The following is a 26,599-nucleotide window of genomic DNA, read 5'->3' on the forward strand; positions in this document are numbered from 1 at the left end:
CCAAAACATGAGTCTTTAGAATGGGGTTGAGGGATAAAAAGCTCAATGATGAATGGATTAGAAGCTTTATGATGGAGAAGTTAGAAGCCAGAGTTTATAAGAATGCTGGATATTGCTGCATTGACAAATGTGCTGAAGAATAGTTGCCATCTCCAGCTGTATCAAATTTGAAAAGGTTTAATTCCATGATCCTCCTGTTGATAACATGACATGCAGATCCTTGTGCTTTAGGTCCGCAAACCGTGCTTTCCATTGCCTTTTAGTTTTAAACTGTGCATGGGACACCTGGGTTTGTGTGGACCTAGTGTTTATAGCAGTTCAGTTTAAAACGTTCTTGTGACACTTCTCCATGATTGCTTACAGGCGTTCCCAGGACATTTTTCTTCCTGGGAAACTCTGGCATCCAGAGAAGACTCTGAATCTGCACTTAAGGGTTACTAGTCAATGATCAGGAAAAGCAGCCCCCAGTCAATCTCCCCTTAATCTGGGAAAGCTGAAGTGAAATACACTACTGTAGCACTTTAGCTGGGATCAGTTAAATTAGCAAGAAACTTAATTTGGCATCTTCTCAGGAATCCATTCTTTCAGCCATCAGAGGAGCTGATGGATTTATTAGAATATTAAATGCTGGTATACCTCACATGATCAGTTTGAAGCAATTTTAGGTGGTTTTGGGAGCACAAGACAAAATGCCTCATTGAAATGTATTGATCAATGAGAAATTTTCTATCTCCATTGTATGCTAAGCTCAGTAATGGCAACAAGGATTATAAAGAGTAAAAATTGAAACCAGAAACTAAAACAGAAATTGCTGGAAAAGCACAGCAGGTCTGGCAGCATCTATGGACAGCAATCAGATTTAATGTTTTGGGTCTGGTGACTCTTACTCAGAACGTCTACAGCATCTGCAGTTCTTTCTGTTCTTAAATCAAAACCAGGATCTGTTTTGATTTGTCTGGTTTTATTTGCTATAGATTTGGGACAAACAGTCACTGGAGTGTTTGAAGATACTGACGGGCCACACAGGCTCTGTGCTGTGCTTGCAATACGATGAGCATGTAATTGTTACTGGGTCTTCAGACTCTACAGTAAGGTAAGGTGCAGCAGTGCACTGGCTTATTAGGGATGCAGTGTTCTGATTTAGCAATGTTTGTTGAATTATTTAATGTCAGCACTAGCTCCCTGTACCTGCCAAGGTTATATATCAACTACCAGGGGATTACATAAATGGTGATTACCTCCCCTTTATTTTTCCATTCTTACCATCATCCAGCAACCTATTTAACGATCAGAAGGGAAGACAGTTGGCCATGCATAACTTCAGGGTATCCTAAGATATTTTGTGATTGAATGATTTTTAAAATTCTTTTGCAAGGGATGCTTGTGCTATTAGCATATCTGGCATTTGTTACCCATCTCGAATTGTGCCTTTAAGCTCATAGTTTGTGCATCCATTTCAGATGGCAGTTAAGAATCACTCATGGTTTTGGGAGGGGAGTAACTTGTAGTCCAAGTTGGGTAGGGATGACTGATTTCTTTGTCTAAATACCATTATTGAGGTAGATGTGTTTTTATAACCGTTACTGATGGTTTCATGGATGACATTTCTGAGATTGGCTTTTGGTACCGAATTTATATTCCTCCACCTGCCATGGTCTGTTGTACCAGAAATTGCTTGAAACACCCAGCAGGTTTGGCAGCATCCACAGAGAGAAAGCCAGTTAACGTTTTGGGTCCAGTGACCCTTCAGAACAGCTGAAGAAGTGTCACTGGACCTGAAGGGTTAACTAAACTGCCAAAGTTGCTGAGTTTTTGTTGCTGCTTCTGATTTCCAGCGTCTGCAATTCTTTGGGTTTTATTTTTTGTTCAAGTTTTGCTGTTAGCCAGTATGCCAGGAGAACTTCCTCCTTTTCTTTACAAAGGCTTTGTATCCATCTGAATCACTGCAGTTGGCATCTCATCCAAATAATGGCAAACGCTGCAACATTCTCTAGTACTGCACAAGAACATTCGGCAATATGAGCATTGCCCACTCGAGCCCTGGAGTGGGGTTTAAACCTCCGCAAGTGTGCTGTCACTAGGGTGTTGAGGTAGTGTATAATTTGGTCTACACGGTTCAGTTCCTCAAAACAACAACAATAATAATAATAACAGCAAATGTTATGCCTCTTCAATGGTAGAATACACTGATGCTTAATGCATTGATTAGCACATGAAGGATGGCCACTGATATGAACAATGTGGTAGATCAAGTTCTCATGGTGCAACTCTGCTCTGTAACAGAAGGGATTTTCTACAGAGGCAAAGGAAAACACTGTCCTGTTCATTTTTCTGCAGACTTTTCTTGATCCAGAGCAATGTTGCAGGGTATGCCCATTATGAAATGATAATTTGGTGACAGTAGCCTAACTGAATTTGTTTCTTTCCTAGGGTCTGGGATGTTAATACAGCAGAGGTCTTGAACACACTAATTCATCACAATGAGGCAGTGCTGCATCTTCGTTTTAGCAATGGACTGATGGTTACGTGTTCAAAGGACAGATCTATAGCTGTGTGGGACATGGCCTCTCCGACTGACATCACTCTGAGAAGGGTGTTGGTTGGCCATCGGGCAGCGGTCAATGTGGTAGACTTTGATGACAAATACATTGTTTCAGCGTCAGGGGACCGGACGATTAAAGTGAGTTTAAATGTTCTCCAATCCTCCCCATCCTGCCTCAATTCCTTCCACATCTGTGCATGTCTGTCTCTCCTCACTGAGAGTCTCTGCTGTGTTGGCTCTTCTCTGTCTCCTGTTTCCACCATTCTCCAGCAGCTTAGAGAATTTACTGCCTTATTTTATTCTAGCACCGGCAGAGGATCAACACCCTATACATAACTTTCAGCAATCCTGCCTGATCTCCTGTGTTTCCAGCTCTTTGTTTTTGATCTTGTTTCAAATTTACAACAACTGCAGTTTTTGCTTTTGTTCCTTCTGTCCTGGTTGCTGCATTACTGTTTGTGTATGAGAAATCGCATGACTAATGTTCATTTTTAAATAGCTGCAGTCTTTCATGAAAGGAAGCTTAGATACTGTACTTGTTGTAACTTAGGATATTTTTATCCCAAAGTTTCTCTTTAATTATATTTTCTCTTTGCCTGCCAGACCTAGTACATGTTTGAGTAAATAAACGCTGCCAGGATTTCTGAAATTGCCTCTTGTAGACATTAATTTAGAAAGGCAAGATTTGAATCTCCTACCTGCTCTGGGTTGTAAGAACTGTGCCTGATGATTACCTGATCAATAAAACTCAGATCGGGGCTGAGCCACATGAGATTTGAATCTGTATCCTTTCCTGCCCTGGAAACCCATTTAATCCTCAACTGGATTGATTTACTGCAGCAAGCTGTTTCTTTCTACTATTCTTTCATAGGGTGTGGGTAGTTCTGTCCAGGCCAGTATTTTCCCATCTTGAATTGCCCTTCAGAAGCTGATAGTGAGGTGTCATCTTGTGTAGCCCTTATGATTATGGGAATACTTTAGGTGCTGTTAGGGAAGGAGTTCAAGTTTGACCCAGCAACAGTGATGGGTCGGCAATATAGTTCCAAGTCAGGGGTGACTCAAGAGGCATAGAGGTGGCAGCTTGGAACGTATTGAAATGAGCTTTGGTGAGTAGCTTCAGTGTCTTGTACACTGTACGCAGCTGCTGCCTCTGACCAGGTACTGAAGTGGTGGAGGGAGTATTTGATCTAAGGTGCAATAAAAAAAAATCTTCCTTGAAATATTTCCCTTTTGATACTTGCTGACCTGTTGGTAACTTCCAGCATCTACTGTTTCATGCTTCCAGCTTTTCTTAATCTCTAGTGTTTTGAGCTGTAAAGCAGCAAAGCTATTCAGATTGTGATCACATGTTCAGTATTCATTAAATTATGAGTGATTTTGTGCTATGGTTTTTTAGGTTTTTCTGTCTTCCTTTTCCCTAAATATCCTGAGATTCCCTGCAAATGTGAGGTAAAAAAGCTCTTTGTTGAGTGAAGTAGCAGCTAGGGCCTAGACTGCACTGCTTGGAAGTGTAATGGAGGCAAGTTTAATTGAGGCATTCAAGAGGGCATTGTTTCCATTTTAAATCATGCAATGTTCAGAGTTGAGGGAAGAAGGCCGGAGTTTGGCACAAAGTTAAAATGTTCAGAGAGCTGATGCAGAGATAATGTGCTGAATGGCTTCCTGCAACATAACGCATCTGTGATAGAATGACTTTGTGTCACTGACCTTTTGGCACGTTCCCAAATGGTTATACTTTGTCAGCTAGCAGAGTGTATTGGCAGATTACCAATGATATCCTTGGGTTTGGATGAAGTTATAGACATGCTCACTGAGCCAATGCGTTTGGATGCAAACCCTTCGTCCGGTTAGCCGTTGGCCAGTGCTTTTTGCAAGCTGTTTTTCTCTGCGCAATGATACATTTTTCTGCATTTGTCATCTTGTTCAGAAGCAGAGATTGTTTTGAATCCCTACGAGGTTATTGTGGAAAGAAGAGATGCTACTTTTTTCACTGCTTTTTTCAGGGTATGATGCATTTTTGTGTTTATCCTTGCAGGTATGGAGCACGAGTACTTGTGAATTTGTGCGTACCTTGAACGGCCATAAGCGTGGGATAGCGTGCCTTCAGTATCGGGACCGACTGGTTGTCAGTGGTTCCTCTGACAATACCATCAGGTAGAGTCTTGACCTGCTGAATCTTTGTCCATGTACATGAAATGATTAATGGATTATAAGGCTTGAGGTGTGCTATGAAGCTGTGGAACCAATTAGTTAATTCCCAAAAGGTGGTACAGGCAAAGTGGGCCGTGAGGCATCCTCTTGCTATTTGTCCCTATACTGCAGAAGATATAATCACTTACCATGCACCAAACATGACTGCCACTCTATTCAGACATACCTGATTTACCATTGTGTTATGTTATTGGTAGCTCTGCATTGTGCTAACACAAGTAATTAAGAACCTGATTCAGTCAGTCTATCCACTAAATTTAATACCAGATAACGCTGGACCTTGTATTGTCCAATGCCATATTGAAGTGATTATTTTATTTGAGACCATAGAAACATAGTGTTGATTGTCTATTAATTTCAAGAAGGGTGTCATTGAGCTGACTGCTCTCCCCTCCCTAGCATCCAAACCAGAAGGTTATCAGTTAATGATCAAGAGCATTGACATCTGTCTAGGCAGCGACCTTGTCCCATTTTGACTCAGCATGCATAATCTCATGTGACTGCTATGCTCAAGAGATGGTGAGCAAGAACAGTGGAGGATGTTCTGTGTGTTCTTGGGGAATTGCAGTGCTTGAAAGACAAAAGATTTGATCACTTGCGAATCTGTAAATTGGGCATTCCGATATAAAGACAAGTATGAATTAGCGAGTCTTGTGGCATGTTGGCAGTTTCCCTACATTTGAGACAGACCTTTAGGACAGATTTATGTCATACATGTCTGAATAAGTTGCTTGAAAATGTTTAAAAAGCAGATTGATAATTTTTTTGCAATTTTGTGTATAGTCTACATTATTTTACTGTGTCAATTTGTTCCAGTTTGTCTAAGACATTAGAAATATACATTTTATTCATTCGTGAGATGTAGCCTTGTTGCTCTTCAGTTAGTCTTGCTAGGCCATTTAAAACAGCACCATTACTGGGTGTGGAGTTGCATGTAGACCAGACCAGGCTGGATTACGCATCTCTTTCTCAATAGGACAATAGTGAACCAGATGGGCATTAATGGCATTCAACAGTGGTTGCATGTCGTTAGAACAGCTTTTAATTCCTGGTATTTTAATTTTCACTGAATTCAAATTTCATGAAATGCCATCATGGGATTTGGACCCACGTCCACAGAGTATTAGCATTACTGCCACATCACCAGCTCCAAGACCTAGGATGGATTTTGAGAAATAATTTGAAAATAAATTTGCAGAAAAATTATTTCAATAAATAAGTTTTCAATTGAAAATCAATTCCCTAAGAAGATGGTGAAAGCTGTTAGCATTTGAATGAATCAAAGTATATTAAGTTTCTTTTAGAAAATAACATTTTGTTTACTGATTCGTTTGAGGTAGGATGTGGCTAGCAAAAATGTAATTTGGAAGAACAATTGTCTTTGGACTTCCTGTTTCCCAAGCTCCTCGTCATTGAATTTTTCGTGTCCAGTTTAAAAAATGTAATACAGGCTAATTGATACCTCATATAGTTACTCAGATTGTGAAAGGAGAACTAGATGGACTTTGTTCTCTCTCTTTTTTTTCCAACCTGGTAATCCTCTTGTTCCTAATGAGCGTAAAGTTTACCAAATGAGAGAGAACTCAACAAACGGACACTTAAAATAGTAGAACAAATAGCAGTGTGAATTTGTTCATCCTGTTCTTGATCTTTTCATGTGAAAATTTACCATTAAGGTAACCTTGCACAAATGTCAGTTTTTTTTTATTTTTGGAATGATTTTATTCTTTCACATCTTGGCTGCTGTCTTGACATCACCGAACGGTCTTTGTAGGAAGCCATTGTTGCTCAGAGCTGATTGTGAGTTGGCTGTCTAGACAAATGACTGTGAGGAGGGCCATATGGTGTTGAAAACATATTTCCTGTAGGTTGCTGGGTGGGAGGTAAGTACTGACAAGAGGTGATTCCCAAATGGGGAATTGTTCTTTTCACCACCGCTGACACCTTTCACCTTACGATAGAAATAATATTTAGAGACCACATCCATTCACTGATATAGCTGAAGCATCAACTGAATGTAGAAATTGTCTGTCAAGTTGGTATTCCCTTTTACAGGTTGTGGGACATAGAATGTGGTGCCTGTCTGAGGGTTTTAGAAGGCCATGAGGAATTAGTGCGATGCATTCGATTTGACAACAAGAGGATTGTGAGTGGAGCCTACGATGGGTGCGTATAACTCTGTAGACAATACTTGGCGATAAAAGATTTGCATTTATTTCGCACCTGTCTTCACTTTGGGATGTCTCAAAGCTCTTTATAATATTTTAAGGTGAAGTCAGTGCTGTCATATTGGAAAATGGCTCATGAAACACATGGAAGACCTGCCTATCTGCTCAATACCACCTTTGCAAGTTGCTTCCATTTGGATTTTTGTTATTTGCTGGCTTGACATGTTTGCATTACATGGATCCAGAGGAACAGAGTGCTGCACACTAACTGTATAAGGCACAAAGATGAATATCTGAATCTGCTGATGTTGGCAGCCTGCAGTGAATCAGAGAAGGATAACTGGAAGCTACGATATAGTGAAGGCTTGTGTGCCGTTCCTCTTCTTTCCCCAGGTGTCTCAATCTGTTGAGAATGGCAGAAAAGACCAAAGGGCAAACTCCGGGAAATTGCCTTTCATGCTCTCTTTTGTAATCAAATGGAGAACCAAAAATCCTTCTAATCCACGACTTACTCTCCTTTTCTATAAAATCTGTGCAGTTCTGACAAGCAATATAGAATCGTACTTGCCATGCCAATAAGACATCTGTTAATTCAGGGTGTAATGTGATAGGAATTAACTGCCTGGCAAAAAGAATAATTCTTAACTTATAACCTAAATACCTGCTATGATATTTGGAATAATTTTAACTATCTATCTTGATCAAAAAAATGGCCAAGAATTAAGCATACAGGATGGATAGTGGAGGTTTATAACCACCTATTTTTCTGAGAACCACTTTTACATGAATCTCACACATCTCAAATATTCAGTCTACAATGGTATTCCTCTTCTGCACAATGTCATAATCCTGATGTGTAGACCCTGTTCCCACAGCCCTTTAAATTCCTTACCTACTCTTTTATATGATCTTTACCAGGACCTCTGTATTGTACATACATGCCTTGAAGCCTCCCAGAACCAAACTCAAACAAGAACTTAATATTTTATTTGGCATCTTTCATGTTGAAATTATATACACATCGTTGTTATCTGTATGATGAGCTAACCTGTTTTGGTGGCATTGGTTATGGGATATGTGTTGGTCAGAAATCTGAGGAGAACTGCCCTGTTGCTCTTATAGTAGTGTAATGCGATCTTTTCACTCAGTTATGATCTCTGTTCATTCAAAATCTGATACCTCTGAACAGGTCAGATTTTCTGGAGTGACACTCAACCTGTGCCCTTCTGACTCATGGGACCCTGAGTCACAGTTAATATTGTGCACAGGAAATTGGCAGGTATTTGTCTCACCCAGGCACCACTAATGTGTAAAACTTTTACCAGTGATGTGTATACATTATCAGTTACAAAGAGTATGTACCTGCACAGTTGTCTGAATTAAAATGTTACCATCCATAGTGCATTGTGGTTTAGACTTGCACTTAATTGCTCAATATTTCCCAGGCTATGTAATAATTTTTATGTATAACATGTATATGTTTGTCTTTCCTTCTTTCTCCAGCAAAATAAAAGTATGGGACTTGCAAGCTGCTCTTGATCCTCGAGCCCCTGCAAGTACTTTATGCCTACGCACTTTGGTGGTACGTATGCACACTTCACTGTTGCTAGTCAGACAGTATTTCCCCAATGGGAAAGAGTGTACTCAGCTGCCAGTGTTGAGTTATAGATGGAAAGTAATTCATAGAGTGATTGAGCACTCTTTTTTTGTTTTAGTAAATTGTGATCTGGAATGCAGCACCTAAAGCAGTGATAGAAGCAAATTAACAGTAACTTTCAAAAAGGAATTGGTAAGTTCTCTAAAGAGAGTTTCAAGGCATTCGGGAAAAGGAGAGGCATTTGGATCAAGTAATAGCTGTTTTACAAATTAGTCAGGCACCGTGGTTAATGGCCTTCTGTTTGATGACAGTTTGAACAAGAACTGCAGAACTGTATAATGTCAGTTATGGGTAAGGTAGCTCAGTACTTTATATTGTTGAACTTGTAATCCAGAGACCTGGAGCAGAGAATCTTGAGTTCAAATCCCACTACTATGAGGCAGATTGAAAACTTGAATTCTGTTTACAAGCAAAAATAAAAGACAGTGCCAGTGACTGATAAGCAGCCAGATAAACTCGGCTAAATATATTGACCCTACATAGTCTTAACTCCAATACCACAGAAATGAGAATGCAACCTGGAACTTGCCAAGCCTGTCGTTTTTTTTTATCAAATTAACCTGTTTTTCTAATCAACCGGTTCAAAGATGTCATTACACACCTCTGGAGCAGGTGGGACTTGAACCTGGGCCGCCTCGGTCCAGGGAAAGGACACCATCACTGTGCCACAGGAGGGCCCTCAAGTCTATCTTGTTTAATTCTTATTTTCATTGTCAACAGGTGTTAGATAATAACTGGGACTCTTATGAATCTTATCTTGCACTTTATGAATAAGAACAGACTGAAACTGTGTTTAAGTTAGGAGGTGCATATTTCTAATGCCCATCTTTGCTAACAAATGTCTACAAGAGTATGTAAGGATTGGCTGTACTTTCATCCTTTACTGCCTGGCTGTCTATAATATAACATACTTGACTCAGATATTAACTGTATAAATTTGCTGAGTTGTTAGGGAATTCATACAAATAATACATAATATGCAATTTTGCATGCTTGTTTGTCTCCCTATTGTTGGTCCAGATCAGTTGCCATAAAATGCACTGTGTGTAAAGGTCCTTCTCCATTACTCCAGCAACACTTCTCAGTCCATCTTAGAATAGCACCCGAATGCACCAAGTTTGGTGCATCTCTGGCCATCCTATTATTTCAGAGCAAAATTAATTGTGTGAATTAGAGGTAATTTCAGCTGGTTGATACGCGTCTAACAAGGCTTTGACTAGCCGTACATATGTCATGCAAGGCTGTCACATGATGCTGAGTGAAGCAGTTTTCATTCCTTCAGTATGGGCTCAATTTTAATCTCAAAACCCAGCAGCAAAAAAGAAATGTCAGGTAACCGTTTACCTGTGGTCTGCTCTTCCACCTCTTGTCAGATTTTTTTTGTGTGGATGAACGTATAAGTGCAGTTCAGAGTTATAAACAAAAGCTTGCAGTTTTCAGTGATTTATTTTGTTCTGTAAAATGGAGTTGCTGAAAGTTATGGTTGGTTTTTAAGCAGAATGTTATAGCCTTGCTGACAGGTTAAAGACTTGCTTGCTTGACTTAACACTTGAGAGTTGGAACATTCTAACTAAATTGACTGCTGGCTGGAAGATGACAGCCTGCTTTGTGCCAAAACCCCGATAGCATTGAAAAGATGTGCTCTTCAAGAAAAGCACAGCAAGAACTCTTGAAGCTTATGCCAATAACATGGGTTGCTGTGGGTGCATGTCACTATTTGCGGTAGTGTACTCATGCAGAGAGGCTTTACATGCCAATCCCTTGTACATCTTTGTTTGCCAGTTCATCCGGACCCCCAATTCCTGCAACTTTTAAACCATTGTCCATTCACTTGCCCATCCAGAGAAGACATGGGGTTGCCATTAGGAGAAGTCAGGCAGAAACATCAAACTGGTTAGCACTCCTGTCACTAACCATAATACCATAAGATGTGGGATCAGAAGTAGATCATTCAGCCCATGCTCTGCCATTCAGTAAAATCATTACTAATCTGATAGCCCTCAACTCCACTTTCCTACCTTTACCCCATAACCGTCACTTCCCTTATTGACGATTAATAGTGCAGCGATTGTGTCTAGGAGACAAGTTGGCAGAGGTCCCATTTCTACTCTCCTCAATGGAAAGCTCTCGTGATCCATGCAACTTCAGATTTGAGGAGTTTAATGGTGTAAGCAAGGAGAAGTTTAACTGTCACTGGCTGGAGAGTTCTAATCACAGGAAACAGATTAGTGGTGATGGGCAAAAAGTCAATGCGGAAAGTTGTTAGAACAGTGCTTTATATTCTGGTATGTACCATTTGCAAGAGTAATGGAACAGTAACTTTAAAGGGACATTGGCTAGATAGTTGAGTATGGAAAATTTACAATGTGAAGGGAAAGAGCAGGGGAGAGGCTCAGGCTTAGTGGGTTAGTAAATTTGCAGACGACACTAAGGTCGATGGATTTGTGGACAGTGACGAAGGATGCTGTAGGTTGCAGAGAGACATAGATAAGCTGCAGAGCTGGGCTGAGCGGTGGCAAATGGAGTTTAATGCAGACAAGTGTGAGGTGATGCACTTTGGTAGGAGTAACCAGAAGGCAAAGTACAGGGCTAATGGTAAGATTCTTAGTAGTGTAGATGAGCAGAGAGATCTCGGTGTCCATGTACACAGATCCTTGAAAGTTGCCACTCAAGTTGACAGGGCTGTTAAGAAGGCATACAGTGTTTTAGCTTTTATTAATAGGGAGATCGAGTTCCGGAACCAAGAGGTTATGGTGAAGCTGTACAAAACTGTGGTGTGGCTGCACTTGGAGTATTGTGTACAGTTCTGGTGACCGCATAATAAGAAGGATGTGGAAGCTTTGGAAAGGGTGCAGAGGAGATTTACTAGGATGTTGCCTGGTATGGAGGGAAGGCCTTACAAGGAGAGGCTGAGGGACTTGAGGCTGTTTTCATTAGAGAGAAGAAGGTTGAAAGGTGACTTAATAGAAACGTATAAAATAATCAGAGGGTTAGATAGGGTGGATGGGGAGAGCCTTTTTCCTAGGATGGTGAGGGCGAGCATGAGGGGGCATAGCTTTAAATTGAGGGGTGAAAGATATAGGACAGATGTCAGAGGTAGTTTCTTTACTCAGAGTAGTAAGGGAATGGAACGCTTTGCCTGCAATGGTAGTAGATTCGCCAACTTTAGGTACATTTAAGTCGTCATTGGATAAGCATATGGACGTACATGGAATAGTGTAGGTTAGATGGGCTTGAGATCGGTATGACAGGTCGGCACAACATCGAGGGCCGAAGGGCCTGTACTGGGCTGTTTTGTTCTATGACCCTCTCCTATTCAGTAAGGTTTGAAATTCCAGAGGCATGCAGGCTACACTGCTTGAACAGGTTCATGTAGGCAATATAATTATCAAATAATCATTTGGTTGTACAGAACTTGAATGTCACTAAAGAAAATTTCCAAAGCTTTCTGTCTTGCACTCATGCAGACATTTCTTAAGAAATAATAATTTGATGAAAACCAGCATTTATACTGCATGAGAGAAGAATGCTTGCAAGCTTATCAAGTGAACTTTGGTAGAGACATGCCATGGAGAATGCATCTGTTTAGTGCAGATGATGGTGAACTACCAGGCTTAATTTAAGTTTAATGTCCTGATGAGTTCGAGGAAATGCTTTGACAAAATGTACCTTTTTATCAGCAGTGCATGTTATCAGCTGAGTATTCTCACTGTAAAAATGTTGAAAGGTTTCGTTTTTTTTTCATTTGTTCATGGGATGTGGGGGTCACTGACAAGACTAGTCTTTGTTCCCTATTCCTTGACAATTGTTTATTGTCGCAATTGTAAAATATTAGTTGCATGTTAAATAGAGGATAGTCTTATTTAAGTACGATATCAACGAGTAGGCACCTATTGTATAAGAGAAATCCCTTTATGTTACAATAGTAAGAAGTACAGTATGTTCACTTGGCATTGTCCCAATTTTTTGATTTGCAGGAACACTCTGGCCGGGTATTTCGACTGCAGTTCGATGAGTTTCAGATCATCAGTAGTTCCCATGATGATACCATACTGATCTGGGATTTCCTGAATGTGCCATCGAATAACCAGAATGAAACGCGCTCGCCATCGAGGACATACACCTATGTCTCCAGATAACGGAATATGTGGCCACTACCTGGAGCAGGTGCTACTGAGTTCACATTTTAACCAATCACATAACGAAACACCCTCCTTTTGCTGACCACTGAACAGGAGCCCACTTTTGTTGTAAACATTCTATACAAGTGCTGCTCTGTAACTGGACACTATTTGTGTAAGGGGTACCCTGGCAAGTGATTATTGAGCAACACTGTTGGAGCTGGACTGACATCAGTAAGATATGGTCGATATTATAATGTGGAATGCAAGAGTTCCTAAATGACAGCGAGAACATCTGGAATTGCATCAGATAGAGATACAGTCACATACACATGGTGCTGAGGGAATAGGGTTCCTGGTGATAGGGCACTGGAATCACATTGATTGACACACAGTCAGTAACATGGGATGCTGTAGGAGAGGGGTTATTACAGGCAGGGATCAATAGCTGATTGAGAGAGAATTTGCATTAACAATGATGGTTACAGTCAGTAACATAGGGGTCAGATTACTGATGGTGTGAATGAGCAGGATCACCATAGTTGAAAGATGTTGGTTAACCAATTATAACCCTATATACTTTGAGTGATGGATGGTGCAGCATTGTTGCTGGTTGAGATTACCCTAAAGGCATGTCCCCAGCAGTAAATCTCTATGTCTTGCCATTTGTGATCTTAGTACAATTGCAACTGTAGTGAGTAGCTCTAAACAGATGCTGACAGCTGTACAAGTGAAATTAGAAGGTGTTCCACATCTCGCCTATTTTACAAATATGTTTGCTATACACTTTGTTAGAAAGTTTTTACATTTCAGTATAGTCCATGGAGTTCACAAAAGGAAGCTATCTTGGTTAAGTTTAATGTCCAGTGAAGACAGTGCATTCTACAAGAATTCCCTAAATTCCCAAAGCAGTGAGAGACAGCAGTGCACATTGCTTAAGTTTTAGGGGATGACTGACTACCTGTTACTCAATCTTCCAAGACCTGAGATCAACTAACCCATAATAACACAAGCTGAAGCAGGTATTGTAGCTTGGCTAAGATGTTCACCTGCATTCCTGATGAGTATAACTGCCATACACCACAAGTACTTGCTCCTAATGAATTAATGGTATGATTTAAATGCAGAATTGCTGAAAACAGATAATTCTAGGACAAACCAAATGTCCATTTTTAGGGATTGATAATGAGCTCTCTTCTGCAGAAAGATTTTGTGTTTTAGTGACTTATTTCAGATGATATTATTTTGTGCCCCTCAGGAACTATTCCAGATGTCCAGTCAATGCAGCATATCTCAGATTCATTGTGGGTGCTCTTTATTCTGCTCCATCAGCACACTTCGACTCCAATCTGCATTACTGTAATGTCTACTCTTGCTGTGCCAGCCAGTTCCCCACCATCTGAAAGAGATACCAATTTAATGCAAAATGGAGAGGCAGTCCTTGAAAACAATCCACGTTCATTTTTTACTGGATTTTTATCCTATTAGTCTCTGTTTTAGTGTGTGGAGCATAGTTCTAGAGTGGTAAGGGCAGACTGCTTGTATTCGTGACATTATTTGGTATTTCCTGCTTGCCCTTCATTTCTTTATTTACAGTTTTTATGTCAGGCGAGAGCTGTTTTGGGAAATGGGTTAGCATCAAATATTGATATTTATCTAGCCCAAGTGAGACAGAACATCACCTGCTCAAACCAACAGAATGCACTTGCCTCCAGAATTTGCTGTATTTTCAAAGCAAATATGAGTCATCCCTAAAGAGCTGTACCTGGATAATCTGATCTTCCTCCTTCCACGCCACACTCTGACAGCTCTTTCCCTGCTCCTGTTCCACCTGCTGGGCTATGAATCTGAGACCTGGGCTGCCTATGCTCTTCAGTGCTATCTATTGATGCTGGTGCCCAACACTCTAGTTCCACTGGGGCTGAAGGCCACATTGTCCTGGTCATGCAGCCTCACTGTCCTCTAGGGGCACATGCTGTAAGTGAATGCAAGACCTGGCAATGAAAGGGTACCACACAACCTAACCAAGGGTTTGTGGAATATGCTCGATTCACCTGGGATGTAAGAATTATCAAAGCCAACTGAACTCCGTACAACAGCTTCACTCAACACGCTAGCCTCCTTCCAGAATTTTACCACAGACCTGTTTCATACGGCATTGTATATAGATGTATATTAATACCTCAGAAAAGTTTGTTTTATTGGACATGTGAGCTTTTAAAGAGGTCAACACTTGTCTCCACAAATCAAGCTGAATTTTGCTGTGAAGGAAGTTTTAACAAACATTTTCCCAAACGCTAGTTATAGTGTAATACCTCAGTGTGATTGACCAAAATAAAACAGATTTGAAATCAAAAGTTTCAATTGTAGAATATGAAACTGTTTCACAAAAGGCAATTGTAGACTGTCCTGTGAACTACCATGAAGTTTGCTCATGTCATTGTCATAGAACTGCATTATATTCACTAGGCTTCCTTGTCTATCTTACATGAAATTAGAGCCTGACCTTAAATGTGTTCAGTTGACATTTGTATTTGTCAGTTTATCAGCCTTCCTATTATTAATGCTAGCGTACAGACCCAGAAGCCCTAACGACCCTGTCACTTATCCAAGTTGACCATTCTTTGTATGTGAACTCAAACTGTGAAAGTTTTAATAGGCAGGTGAGTCTGGTTTCCTTGCAGATAATGATGAGAAATGGAATCTGGTTGATTGCTCCCTACTTGACTATGCACTTCAATTTGCCCTGTACTTCAGTTCCAGGCTGGTTTTACTGAATGAACTCTCATATGTATGCTTCCAGTGGAGCAAACTGAACTGGTGGCTTTTTCTTTGGTCAGATGTATTTTAATCTTGGTAAAGGTATGGGTGGTAGCTTGAACAGTGCATTCCAACAGAAACTGATATGGGCTATGGCTGCAATCAAAAAACATTTTCGTAGAAAGTGAAGCTTCAATTTTAGCAGTCACAGCTCAGCACTACTGACTGCACTCGCTGCTCCCCTTTAGCTGTCAAAGAAAGTAATATGCAGTTTGTAATATAATTTTTGACAGTTTTTGGCCTGGAACAAATTCTTCATTCTTTGCTGTTGAATTTATTTTCATTGATGTAACCTGATTAAAATTGTTCCCATATGATGACCTGGCAGTTTTAACCTTTTACTCTGCGACTCCTGAACCGTGCTTTAACTGGGAAAACACTTTTTAAAAATTCCGTTATGGGATGTCGGTATTGCTGTTTGAGCCAGCATTTGTTACCTGTACCAGTTACCCTTGAGAAGATGGTGGTGAGCAGTCTGTTGAACCACTGTGGCCTGTGTGCTGTGACTAAACCCACAATGCCGTTAGGGAGAGAGTTCCAGGATGGATCACCCAATGACACTGATGGAACAGTAATATATTTCCAAGTCAGGATGGTGAGTGGCTTGGAGGGGAATTTTTAGGTTGTGCTGTTCACATGTATCTGCTGCCCTTGTCCTTCTAGATGGAAGTTGTCATAGATTTGGAAGATGCTGCTGAATGATGTTTGGAGATTTTCAGCAGCGCATCTTATAAATGGTGCATGCGGCTGCTACTGAGTAATGTAGTCAGGACAGTAAATGTGGATATGGTGCCAATCGAGCTTTATCCTGGATGGTGTCATGGAATGTTTTTGTTATTGTGCTTCTGCAGACAAGTGGAGAGTAATACATCATTCTTCTGACTTGTGTCTGTAGATGGTTTGGGGTGTCAGAAGTGTGACTTGCAGTATGCAAAAAGTCTTTTGCTTTGGTTCCTCTAAACACAAGTGATTGTTTTTCAACCACACTTTTTTTAACCGATGAATGCTAGGAAATTTAATGATCAGAAATTAATGAAGTTCATTTGCTCATTTGATCCCCAAGTTCTTGTAGTTTTGAGCACTGCACTGGCTAAATAGAAGGGCCATTGATTGTGATTAGTTTTGGTGGATGGGAAAGTTGAACTTTTCTCTCATTCATGGAAAGCAAATGAGGTTACCTGTCTGCAGCTGGATGTTTGCATAGTGAACGCCATTGAGTAGGGAATATGTCTGCTGCCTTTTTTGAAGTGCTTTGCTCATTGAAGTTGCCTGTACAGTAAATGTTCAAAATCCTCAATCTGAGCCTCCAATGAAAATAGTACACAGTAGAATAGGGCTGTACAAGAACATATTGTGCCTTTGGATGAAAAAAATTACTTTTATTCATTCTTTACATCCTGCACACTGGGAATAGACAAAGCTGATTCAACATTCTGCAAACCATGAAAGAGGACAGAAAAGGAATTGAAAAAGACAAACTGTTGTTCAGTATCTGACTGTTCCCTTCAATCTTTTGAGCAGCTCTGACGCCATCAGTATGAGTCCTTCGAACTTTTGCAGTGGGCCTTGGAAAGATCCTGACATTAAAGTGCTAAATTATCATTGCCTACGGCACCTTCCCCTGCAACCGGTGAAGGTGCAACACCTGTGCATTTACCTACTTCCCAACACTTCACCTGCTCTTCCAAGAATCTAGTCTACTGCATTCTGCTGCTCACAATGTGGTCGTCTCTACATTGGGAAAATCAAGTGTAGACTTGGCGACCGCTTTGCAGAACATCTACATTCTGTTCGCAGAAAAGATCCTGAGCTACCTGTCGCCTGCCATTTCAATGCACCACCCTGCTCCCTGGCCAACATCTCTCTCTCTGGCTTGCTACAGTATTCCACTGAAGCCCAACACAAGCTGGAGGAACAACACCTCGTTTTAGAACATAGAACATTACAGCACACTACAGGCCCTTCGGCCTTCAATGTTGTGCCGACCTGTCATACCAATCTCAAGCCCATCTAACCTACACTATTCCATGTACATCCACATGCTTGTCCAATGACGACTTAAATGTACTTAAAGTTGGCGAATCTACTACCATTGCAGGCAAAGCGTTCCATTCCCTTACTACTCCCTGAGTAAAGAAACTACCTCTGACATCTGTCCTATATTTTTCACCCCTCAATTTAAAGCTATGACCCCTCGTGCTCGCTGTCACCATCCTAGGAAAAAGGCTCTCCCTATCCACCTATCTAATCCTCTGATTATTTTAGATGTCTCAATTAAGTCACCTCTCAACCTTCTTCTCTCTAACGAAAACAGCCTCAAGTCCCTCAGCCTTTCCTCATAAGACCTTCCCTCCATACCAGGCAACATCCTAGTAAATCTCCTCTGCACCCTTCCCAAAGCTTCTATATCCTTCTTATAATGCGGTGACCAGAACTGTACGCAATGCTCCAAGTGCGGCCGCACCAGAGTTTTGTACAGCTGCAGCATAACCTCATGGTTCCGGAACTCGATCCCTCTATTAATAAAAGCTAAAACACTGTATGCCTTCTTAACAGCCCTGTCAACCTGGGTGGCAACTTTCAACGATCTGTGTACATGGACACCGAGATATTTCTGCTCATCTACACTACCAAGGATCTTATCATTAACCCAGTACTTTGCATTGCGGTTACTCCTATCAAAGTGCATCACTTCACACTTGTCCGCATTAAACTCCATTTGCCACCTCTCAGCCCAGCTCTGCAGCTTATCTATGTCTCTCTGTAACCTACAACATCCTTTTTCACTATCCACAACTCCACCAACCTTGATGTCGTCTGCAAATTTACTAACCCATCCTTCTACGCCGTCATCCAGGTCATTTATAAAAATGACAAACACCAATGCTTGCGGTACACCACTAGTAACTGGTCTCCAAGATGAACATTTCCCATCAACTACCACCCTCTGTCTTCTTTCAGCAAGCCAATTTCCGATCCAAACTGCCTTATCTCCCACAATCTCACTCCTCCGCATTTTGTACAATAGTCTACTGTGGGGAACCTTTTCGAACGCCTTGCTGAAATCCATGTACACCACATCAACCGGTTAACTCTCATCTACAACTGGGATTACTAACTGCTCATCAGACAAACTGGCATAGTGTCAATAAAGTTGAGTTAAATGGCTAAAGATTGTAGTGGGTGGAAGGTGTTTCAGTTCATAGGACACCAACAATGGGATAAACAGGTCATCTTCTGATGAAGGGTCTAGGCCCAAAATGTCAGCCTTCCTGCTCCGCTGATGCTGCTTGGCCGGCCCTGTTCATCCAGCTCCACACCTTGTTATCTCATCTTCTGATGGAATGGACTCCACTTGAAGCTTGCTGGGATCAGGATCCCGCTGCGGTTCCCTCTGCGCATACTCAGAACGCCCTGCTGGGAGACCCTACAGCCCTCCGGACTCAATATTGAGTTCAATAATTTTAGGGTCTAAACTCTCCCATGTCCCAGCACCCCCACCTCTCACACCAGGCCTTGATACTACATAGCCTGCCACTACACACCCCCCGGTTGTTAGTCACTAACAGTCCCCATTAGCAACTACTCACTCTCCCAGCCTGATGGTTAGCAACTCCTTCGTCTGTCTAACTGTCTGTTTGTTTCTCTCTCTCTCTCTCTCTCTCCATCCCCCGCTCTGCTTCCCCCCCACTCTCTCTCCCCCCCCCTTCCTCTCCCCCCCCCCCACTTCTCTCTCTGGGCTCTATCCTATCTTTTACTCCCTACCCTACCCACCTCCCTATTTTCTGCATATAAACTGATGTTTTCCCAGCCACCATCAGTTCTGAGGAAGGGTCACCGGACCCAATACGTTAACTTCGTTTTCTCCTCCACAGATGCTGACAGACCTGCTGACCTTTTCCAGCAACTTTCGTTTTTTTTATCCTTGCCACTGTTTCATTTGAACGTTTGTCCCCTGCCATCATTTTGTGGGTAAAATGAAGAGCAAAACATTCTCGAGCTTCAAAACCTACACCAAATGAAGGTTTGTGCCTTTGTTTCTGCAAGTGCAGTGTGGTGTTGTATCCGTTTCAACCTTCTGAACCCATTTCTAATGGTAATAGACAGCCCGCAAGCAGCTTGGTCTTCACTCCAAACAACAACAAATTTTGCAGAAACATTTCAGACTGCATGTTCCCATTGATCTTAAGAGGTGGGATCATTCACACCACTTGCCTGTTGTGGTTTCAGTTGCTCATCTGTCTTTTGCAGTGACATGATAACTTCCAATTTTATAATGACAAAAACATGGTAAGCTTCCCCAAGGTGCTTCACCAGAATGTTACCAAAGTAAAATTGGACATTGAGCCACACAAGGAGATGTTGAGGCAAGATAATAAAATGTGAGGCTGGATGAACACAGCAGGCCAAGCAGCATCTCAGGAGCACAAAAGCTAACGTTTCGGGCCTAGACCCTTCATCAGAGAGGGGGATGGGGTGAGGGTTCTGGAATAAATAGGGAGAGAGGGGGAGGCGGACCGAAGATGGAGAGAAAAGAAGATAGGTGGAAAGAGTATAGGTGGGGAGGTAGGAAGGGGATAGGTCAGTCCAGGGAAGACGGACAGGTCAAGGAGGTGGGATGAGGTTAGTAGGTAGGAGATGGGGGTGCGGCTTGGGGTGGGAGGAAGGGATGGGTGAGAGGAAGAACAGGTTAGGGAAGCAGAGACAGGTTGGACTGGTTTTGGGATGCAGTGGGTGGAGGGGAAGAGCTGGGCTGGTTGTGTGGTGCAGTGGGGGGAGGGGACGAACTGGGCTGGTTTAGGGATGCGGTGGGGGAAGGGGAGATTTTGAAGCTGGTGAAGTCCACATTGATACCATTAGGCTGCAGGGTTCCCAAGCGGAATATGAGTTGCTGTTCCTGCAACCTTCGGGTGGCATCATTGTATCATTGTGGCACTGCAGGAGGCCCATGATGGACATGTCATCTAAAGAATGGGAGGGGGAGTGGAAATGGTTTGCGACTGGGAGGTGCAGTTGTTGGTTGCGAACCGAGCGGAGGTTTGTTCTGAAATTGAGTTCAAGCGCTAGGTTTTAATGAGCATCTTTAAGGAGGAAGAGGAGTTTTAGGGTAGCAATACCAGAGCTTAGTGCCTTGGCAGCTGAAGCCACGACTTCCCAAAGTGAAAATACAGAATGCCCAAAATGTCCATGTTGGATAAGTACAAGGACTCAGAGCAGTATTAGGACTAGAAGAGGTTGACAGAAATTCTCTCTTCTGTTTTGTAGCCCCAGAATGTTTTGGTATCTCCCCAGTAGCCACATTCTTCAGTAGACTTGACAAAGAAAACAAAGTTCAAGTTGGCTACATTGCTTCAATTCACTCAAATCACAGCCAACAGCCATGTAAACACATCTCCAGCTGACTTCCACGGAGTCACTGTTCAGGTCAAAGTTTAACTCTCCATAGTTGTGGATGCCAATGCAATGTGTTCTCTTCTGGTATTTCTTCATTTTACGTTGGTTCATGGTTGTATCTTCTGATGCAGCCAACATTATAGAATCCCCTTCATGCACATGTAATCTGGAGAGGTGGCTTATGAGATGGCAACAGAGAAATCTATCCTGAAGCCTAATGCAAAATTTTGTACATGTTCTTTTGTAAAGACATCTTTTAAGGCACAACCCTCCAGTAAATTTTACACACCTTGAGTTTTCATTACCCAGAGAAGAAGACTGATAACAGCAGTTGGTTGTGGAACCTCCATCCGTTGTAAGGACTAAGCGATGCCCTGTATTGCAACCAATTACTACGCTTTCACTACTTTACTTTTTAAATTGCTTTTCCTGACTACTGTTTTCCTTGTTCTCTCATTGCTTTATAAAAAGCCACAGCTCAAGATCTGAGGCAATGCCTTGATGTATTTAATGGTCTTCAGGACATTTGTCTGCAGTTGGAACTTGGTTTTCTGTCTGCTGCTTCCTGTTTGGTGCTGATAGGAGGAGTTGGAAACTGATGTCCACAGCATGAATGTGCCTGACACACTAAACCTAAGCATCAAGTAGGATAGTCAGTTGATGTCCCAATTTCAAGCTCGTCCTGTCTCTCTCTGGGAAGGTGATTTTAGCAGTTCCTGCCACAACCTAAGCAGAGCCCCTTCTTGTTCTCTTGTTATTCGTAAACCTAGCTCCAAAGGCAGGCTCCCCAGGTTTTTGATGGAATATCATTTTTGAAGTAATGGTCCTATCCATAAGATTCGCCTTTGATAAAGTTGAAGAGGGGAGAGAGGTTTTATCTGGCTGCATTTTCAAAACTACCATTCATATCTTTGAGAAGTGTTATTTTTGAATCCTTCGCAAAGAGTTGAGTTGCACAAGTTCTGCCTTTGAACCATCTTGTGTTGTTTGTGGTAAGTGCAAAATTGAAAGATAAACTACTCTTATTATTGGCTTGAGGCATACCATCCGCTTTACCATTGCTTGCGAGTGAGTGTCCTTTTATTGTGAGTGTGATCTAAATGAATTCAGCATGAAATCTTCTGTTATGTTCAAGTGAACAGTACAGTGCCGTTTAAAATTGTTCTTTGCAGTGAGGTTGTCCCTGGGAGCACAGTACAGATTCAGTCCATTACTGCGGTGTTTTAGTGGGTGCCTCGATTTTCAGGAATTAAGACGTTACTCATCTGGTCCCTTTTATCAATTTCAATTTATTTTCAAACCTGTGCTGAAACACTGGGACAGTATTTTCTTTCCTTTTTGAGTGCAGACTTTTAGAATGGATTCTTGCCCAATTAATTACCAGCCAAAAATAAGTTCAAAGGATTGAGCATAGCCAATAAAAATAATAGTAAACTGCATTATTTTATCACAGGCCTACAAAAATGTAGTTCTTGTCCCACCTTGCATCTTAACTTTGATCTTTTAGTGTAGAATTGCATAGCCAGCATAAATGAGTCAATTTTCCATCACATCATCTTCAAAGCTGATCTAATGCCAGTCTGGCCATTATGGCGCATTAACGGTTGCATTCATAAGTGGGGAAGGCAAGGGTTGGGTTTGTCTGCTAACAGTGTGCAGATAGTACATGCTGTGTCTGTGGTAGTACTACAGACTTGTTAGTTCTCCTTGGGATGATTTCTGTCTGATTTCATGATTTTTGCAAAGCCCTCTTAAAAGTTGCACTTGGAACCATATTAATGAGTGTTGGCTGTTCCATAATTTTTGAGACAAGGGCAGTTAACCAAAGCTGAACTTACACAGTTTTGCTTCAGAAAATAGCAGTGAAATCTGTGTTCAGACTATTTGATCATTTCCAAAATTGCCAGTTTAAAAATGACATCTGAACTGTGTAGTTGAAAGCTAGCAAAGAAACAGCTTGCATCTTTATTTTACCATATCTTTACGTTTACTGCCAAATATGGGTTAGTGGTAGCCCATCCCCTCTGAGGCAGAGCATTGTGGGTTCAAGTGCCCTTTGGAGACTTGTAAACGTGATCTAAGATGACGCTCCAGCACAGTGCTGAGGGAATGCCATACTGTCAGGAAATGCTGTGTTTGAAAGAGATAAAAAAAAACCAAGCCTCCATCTGGCTTCTCAGCTGCGGAGAAGAGATACCAGTGACACAACTGGAAGGATGAAAGGGCTAGTTTTTCCCACAGTTCTTGACATTTGTCCTTCATCCAATGACCACTAAAATAACTTTGTCAGAATAACTGCTGTCTGCTTTTGGAATCTCGATGTTCACAGCTTAGCTGCTTTGTTTCTTGCATTAAAACAATGACTGTCGTTCAGAAGTATTTAACTGATTTTAATATACATTAGGATGTGCTGAAGTCATGGAAAACACCACACAAATGCATGTGTTTCAGCAATTCATGAAGGTACATTTTGAGCAAATGGAATACTTTGGAACTGTAGTCACTTTTATAATGTAGGAAGTATGGAAATCAGTTTGGCACGTTGCAAGCTCCCCTAGGCAGCATTAAGATAATGACAGGAACATTTTGCATGATTTTGACCAAGGGGAAACAGCTTCAAAAAATGCACTGGGATCTTTCTCATCTCCCTGAGGCTGCAGAATGGGCATCTGTGCATAATCTCTACTGAAAGACTGCACCAGTGACAGTGCAGCATTCCTTCAGTGCTGCATTGGATTGTCAGCCAAGATTGTGCACTGCAGTTTTGAGTGGTCTTTAGGCCTATTGAATTTGCCTCAGAAATGAGATTGCTAACACTGAAATGTTGCTCAGGATAGAGGTATGATAGCGTTTGTTGGTATGGATGACCAGGATGGTGGTGGCACTTTTGTTATGTAATTAATATAACCCTTTCTGTTGTTGGGCTAATATTTATGGCTGACCAAAAACAAAGTTGCTGGTAAAGCTCTGCAGGGCTGGCAGCATCTGTGAAGGAAAAAATAGTCAATGTTTCGGGTCTGGTGACCCTTCCTCAGAACTGTGTGTTCAGTTCTGAGGAAGGGTAGCCAGACCTGAAATGTTAACTGTTTGTTCCCTTCATAGATGCTGTCAGACCTGCTGAGCTTTTCCAGCAACTTTGTTTTTGTTCCTAATTCACAGCATCTGCAGTTCTTTCAGTTTTTATTTATGGCTGACCTTCTGGATGCGCACAGTTCAGTTGATTAGAAGTTTTACAATATTGAGATACCCTATCTGTCTATTTCCATTGGAGTTCCTGAATGTTTGGAACGTTTGGTTGAATTCCACATTTTCTCAAATGTGCCTGGTGTGAGCAAACAGGCATCCCCACTGCAATCCTGGCTGTGGTCCTGCAAAAGGGTCTGGGTCTTTTTAACTTTCTGCAGTTCATTACCAGGTCAGACACTTGCCAGCTGAGCTAATAAGGAATTCTCAAACCATGGATTTATAGAGACACACCTGGAGGAGAGGATGTAACATTTTGTGGTTTTGTATTGTATGCAGCTTCCAGTACTGTGAATGAGAGATGTCAGTGTTAGTGGCAGCTGTATTTGAGAATGGTGAAGGTGTAAAACTACACAGGGTTTCATTTGTAAGCTCACAGAAAGGCCCTTTGTTCAGTCTGTGAGTTCTGCAATGAATCTGCAAAGAAAATCTTGAAAGCAGTTTGATATTCTCAGACAAGTATCATGTGTCTCTGTTTCAATGGTCCCAGTTGGACTATTCCTTGTCCAGTTGGGGCCAAACTCTAAAACTGGTAAAAGGCCTCTATCAGTCATCAATTAGGAAGCCAACGTTTTGGTAAGTGGCATTCCTGATGTATTAGGAGACCTGGGAAAACAAATCTCTATTCTTGCAAAGAGAACTCCTCATTTATGAGCTTCATGCATTAATAGTGACTATTTGAAACAGCTGGGAGCACAATGTTGTGCGTGAGACCCTGAATAACTCTGACTCAAACTATTTTGCTTAATACATTTAATTCATCACAAAGTGTACAGTTGCAGCTTTTCTTTTCAGTATTAATTTCTGGTGAGAGTTGTTTTTCTATAGATAAGCTCAAAGGATTTTGACCAAAATGGCAGGATAGATCTAACCTGGCCAGTTACCACCGCACCAGTCTCCCCTCAATCATCAGTAAAGTGATGAAAGGTGTCGTCAACAGTGCTATCAAGCAGCACCTGTGCACTGACGTGCCAGTTTGTTTTGCCAGGCCCACTCAGCTCCTGATTTTATTACAGTTTTGGTTCAAACATGGACAAAAGAGCTGAATTTCAGAGGGGTGGTGAAAGTGACAGCCCTTGACATCAAGGCCCTATTTGACTAAGTGTGGCATCAAGAACTCTTAGCAAAGCTGGAATCAGGTGAGCAGACTCTCCCACTGGTTGGAGCCATTGCTGGCACTTAAGAGGATGGTTGCCATTGTTGGAGGTCAGTCATTTCCAGGATATTTCCGAGGAGTTTGTCGGGGTAGTATTCTAGGCCCAACCATTTTCAGCTGCTTCATCAATGATCTTCCCTCCACAATAAGGTCAGATTACTGATTGCACAATATTCAAAATCAGAAATCTCACAACACCAGGTTTTAGTCCAACAAGTTTAGTCGAAAGCACAAACGTTCACAGTCTTACTCCTTCAGGTGTTTGTGAGAGAGGTAGTATCCGGTACAGAATTTATAATTAAAAAGATAAAAGGGTCATACCAGTGATGGTGTACAAAACAAACCTAAGAGGCTATTAAATCCTTAGTCAGTTATAAGGCTTTACTAGCTTAATATGTATTGGTAAATCCCCAAATTCCTTGGAGCTACTGCTCTGAGAAAACTAAATGTTTTATCAGTGTAAAATCATGATATTTTAGGTCAGACAATGTATGTCAGATGTGAGGCCTTATTCAGAATCTTCGATTTGGTTTGGAGTCAGACTGGTTTTATTTCTGCAGAAAGTGTGTGTGTGTGTGTCCCGCGTCGAAGGCATTGCTGTAATAGCCTCAGTGCTTAATACTACCAACTGGCAATTTTCAGACACCATCCAACAACTCATCCGCTTCAACCTTGACCCTGACATCTTCACCTTTGACAACCAGTTCTTCATCCAGATTCCATTAACAGCCATGGGAACCAGATTTGCACCTCCATAGGCCAACATATTAATGCACAGGTTTGAACAAGACTTCTTTGCTGCACAGAACTTCGGACCAATGCTACACACCAAATACATTGACATTTTCTTCCTTTGGACTCATTGTATGGAATCACTGAGACAACTACGTAGCAATATGGCCAAGCTCCATCCTGCCATCTCACTTACCATGGACTACTCTTCAGAATCAGTCTCATTCTTAGATATGCGCATCTCTATCCAGAGTGGACACCTCAATACCTTACTACCAGAAGCCCATGAATAACCTCACAGTGCTGCATTTCTCTAGCTTCTACCCTAAACATTAAAACAGCCATTCCCTACGGACAGCCCTGTGCCTACACAGGATCTGCTTGGGTAGGCGCGGGGTGGGGGGTGGGGGAGGGAAAGGAAAGGAAAGAAGAAACGGGACAAGACAGGCACCTGAAAGTATAGAGGGATACCCCCCCAGGAACAAGATACAATGCTCAACTCCTTTCAACATGCCACAGCAAAAAATAACAGTGACCTTCCCAAAAAAATAGATA

At 41.6% G+C, this 26,599-nt stretch overlaps 1 protein-coding gene across 5 annotated transcripts in view; it reads left to right on the forward strand.

Moving 5' to 3' along the window:
- LOC125458364 (F-box/WD repeat-containing protein 11) overlaps positions 1–26,599 on the forward strand; it is a 230,917-nt gene that overhangs the window by 196,398 nt on the left and 7,920 nt on the right. For all 5 annotated transcript variants that reach the window (XM_048543600.2, XM_048543601.2, XM_059650768.1 and 2 more), the window contains 6 exons: positions 975–1,093; positions 2,431–2,680; positions 4,578–4,696; positions 6,809–6,919; positions 8,425–8,503; positions 12,556–12,745. In XM_048543600.2, coding sequence (XP_048399557.2) covers positions 975–1,093; positions 2,431–2,680; positions 4,578–4,696; positions 6,809–6,919; positions 8,425–8,503; positions 12,556–12,717 — 840 coding nt within the window. In that variant the 3' untranslated portion in view covers positions 12,718–12,745. The remainder of the gene's footprint in view (positions 1–974; positions 1,094–2,430; positions 2,681–4,577; positions 4,697–6,808; positions 6,920–8,424; positions 8,504–12,555; positions 12,746–26,599) is intronic.

The sequence above is a fragment of the Stegostoma tigrinum genome, chromosome 13, assembly GCF_030684315.1.
Source record: "Stegostoma tigrinum isolate sSteTig4 chromosome 13, sSteTig4.hap1, whole genome shotgun sequence".
Taxonomy (NCBI): Eukaryota; Metazoa; Chordata; class Chondrichthyes; order Orectolobiformes; family Stegostomatidae; genus Stegostoma; species Stegostoma tigrinum.